Source organism: Nematolebias whitei, chromosome 9 (genome assembly GCF_014905685.2).
Source record: "Nematolebias whitei isolate Nwh7 chromosome 9, NemWhi1, whole genome shotgun sequence".
Lineage (NCBI taxonomy): Eukaryota > Metazoa > Chordata > Actinopteri > Cyprinodontiformes > Rivulidae > Nematolebias > Nematolebias whitei.
Window position 1 is genome coordinate 47,466,914 of NC_056506.1, and position 2,558 is coordinate 47,469,471.

General features: G+C 38.2%; 1 protein-coding gene across 1 annotated transcript in view; it reads left to right on the forward strand.

Moving 5' to 3' along the window:
* Positions 1–2,558, forward strand: part of LOC119414304 (disco-interacting protein 2 homolog C) — a 211,323-nt gene that overhangs the window by 123,481 nt on the left and 85,284 nt on the right. The window contains exon 4 of the mRNA XM_037681399.1: positions 2,338–2,463. Coding sequence (XP_037537327.1) covers positions 2,338–2,463 — 126 coding nt within the window. The remainder of the gene's footprint in view (positions 1–2,337; positions 2,464–2,558) is intronic.

Consider the following 2,558-nt stretch of genomic DNA (forward strand, 5'->3'; position numbering starts at 1 on the left):
GAAAAAACTGGATTACATTTGAAAAAACGGGATTGCATTTGAAAAAACAGAATCACATTAGAAAAACGGGATTACATTTGAAAAAACGGGATTGCATTTGAAAAAACAATCACATTAAGCCAAAACGGAAGCGACCTGAATCACATTAGAATAAATTGAATTACATTTGAAAAAACGGAATGACCTTTGAAAAAAAACTGGATTATATTAAGCCAAACAGGAGTTTTTGTTTTGTTTTGTTTTTTTCACTTAGCATAAAACTACAAAAACTTCCTGTTTGGCTTAATGTAATTCCGTTTTTTCAAATCTGTTCTTTCAAATATAATTCTGTTTTTTCTTATGTGATTCGGGCCACTTCTGCTTCGGTCTCTTCCGCTATGCCTTAAGGTAATTCGTTTTTTTTTTTTAAATGTTGTGATTTTGTTGTTTTTTGTTGTTTTTTCAACTTTAATTCCATTTTTTCAAATGTTCATTTACACCTCGGATCCACCGTAATAAGGGAACAATGGAGGCGTCTCACCCTCGTGTTACTGTTTGCAGTTTGACTCAACAGGACAACAGATTTACTTCCTTTCCACACGCACGCGCTGAATAAACGTGCATGTGAGCGCCCGTTCATCGACTAATGTCTCACTTTGTCATCACTGGGCTCGCAGCCTGCCGTCGTTTACCTTCTGCTGGCAATAAGCAGCGCTCAAACACACCCAGCTGTGGTCCCGTCTCGGTGCTTTAAGAAACACTCATTTACAAAACGTCCTCGTCGACGCTCCCCGAGTTTGATCCAGTTGGAAACCACAAGGCCTCGTGGGAGCGTCTGTCAGCCGGGGGATGACTGTGCTCATGGACTGGATGTGATGGCGCTCAGTGTAATGAAAACGCTGCGACAGACAGGTCAGCTAATGGTCCTGCTGCTGATTTCCCCTTTTCTGCTCATGGATTGATCCAGTCTAATTCACTTTATCTGTTTTGTGGTGGAAATGTGAGAAAGGTGTCAGCAGCTCTCACCTTTGTAATCAGCCTTGCTGTGTTCAGCTGGAAAATACAAAGGAGAAGTCCCACAGTTAAAATACCTCAACTACAAAAGTATTATGAGCTAAGTGCTGGTATTAGTACTATAGAAATCATCTCTGATTGATAGTTTTTAAGGTGGATTTTATTTAACGTTCCAAGATTTAGGCGCCGGACACCTTTTTGTTCATTACAAAATAAATCCCAAATGTTTAACATCTTAAAACTGCAGAAAAAGACGAGGATAAAAAAAAAAGTTTACTTTTATGCTGTCGTTTTTGGAAAGTCTTGCAAACCAAACAGTTTAGATCGTCTGTTTTAGTCACGTCTCAAAAGATTCATCTCGGGTTTTTCATGCAGAATCTCAGAAACGAGCAAATATTTAAGTGATTTTAACTAAAGTAATTGATTTCTCCTCAAAATAAGTCCAATTTCTTTCAGATTAGAGCAGTTGATGACAGCACTGCTTCAAAAACTTGACGCTGTCGTTGATTTTGCATCACATTGTTAGCTACATAGAAATCTGTGCTTATTTGCAAATGTAAATAGTGGCACTTCTGGTGCCGACTGGAGCACATCTGACTGGAAAATCCACGGGAATTAACATAAAATAGAAACTGACAGCAGTGAAAATCGTTTACTCGTCCGTCTATTCAAATTTAACTTTATTTATTTAAAGTGAAGTTGTTTAAAGTGCTAACAACAGAGAAGATATGTATTCACCTAAAATATCTGAACTAGCCCTTTAAACAGTAGATTACTAAAACTGCCAAGAGAATGAATGTATTAATATAACTTGTCAATGAATTGTGATAAGAGTACATTTGGATATTTTACGCCTGCGTTTATTTCTTTATTTAGTTTTGTATTTTTATTTCTGCAAAACATTTATTCAAGTTGTTTATTTCTACTTTGTCCTGTGAATGCATTTTCTCTACACTTTTGATTTTGGGCATATTTATGTATTATTTATTATTATTTTCACTTGTAATGATGCATCCCTGCCAATTGCAAATAAAGTATTGTTTCTGAGTGTCGGTGATCAAACGGTTCATTAGCATCGTTGGTTCTGGTGACCACGTTAACGCCGAGAGTTGGGCTTGGTTTACGCATGTTTAAGTCAAATTGTAGCATTTCCGCTTCGTTTCGTCTCTTCGTGCACTTAAGAACAGCGGCTGTTTTCACAGAAATCGAAACATTTTGAGTCCAGGGCTTGGGAGAGCAACATGCACACTTTTACATAATGATTTTGTTTGTACTGTGAATAAAAAAAATTGTGAGATAAAAATCATTTTTATCCTGTGAAATGAACTGTTTGTGTGTCTCCAGATGTGCACACCGAGGCGGTGCAGGCTGCCCTGGCGAAGCATAAAGAAAGAAAGATGGCGGTGCCGATGCCTTCGAAGCGGCGGTCGCTCGTGGTCCAAACCTCCATGGATGCATACACTCCACCAGGTAAAAAGAAAATCAAACTATCAGTGATATCTATCCATCCATCCATCCATCCATCCATCCATCCATCCATCCATCCATCCATCCATCCATCCATC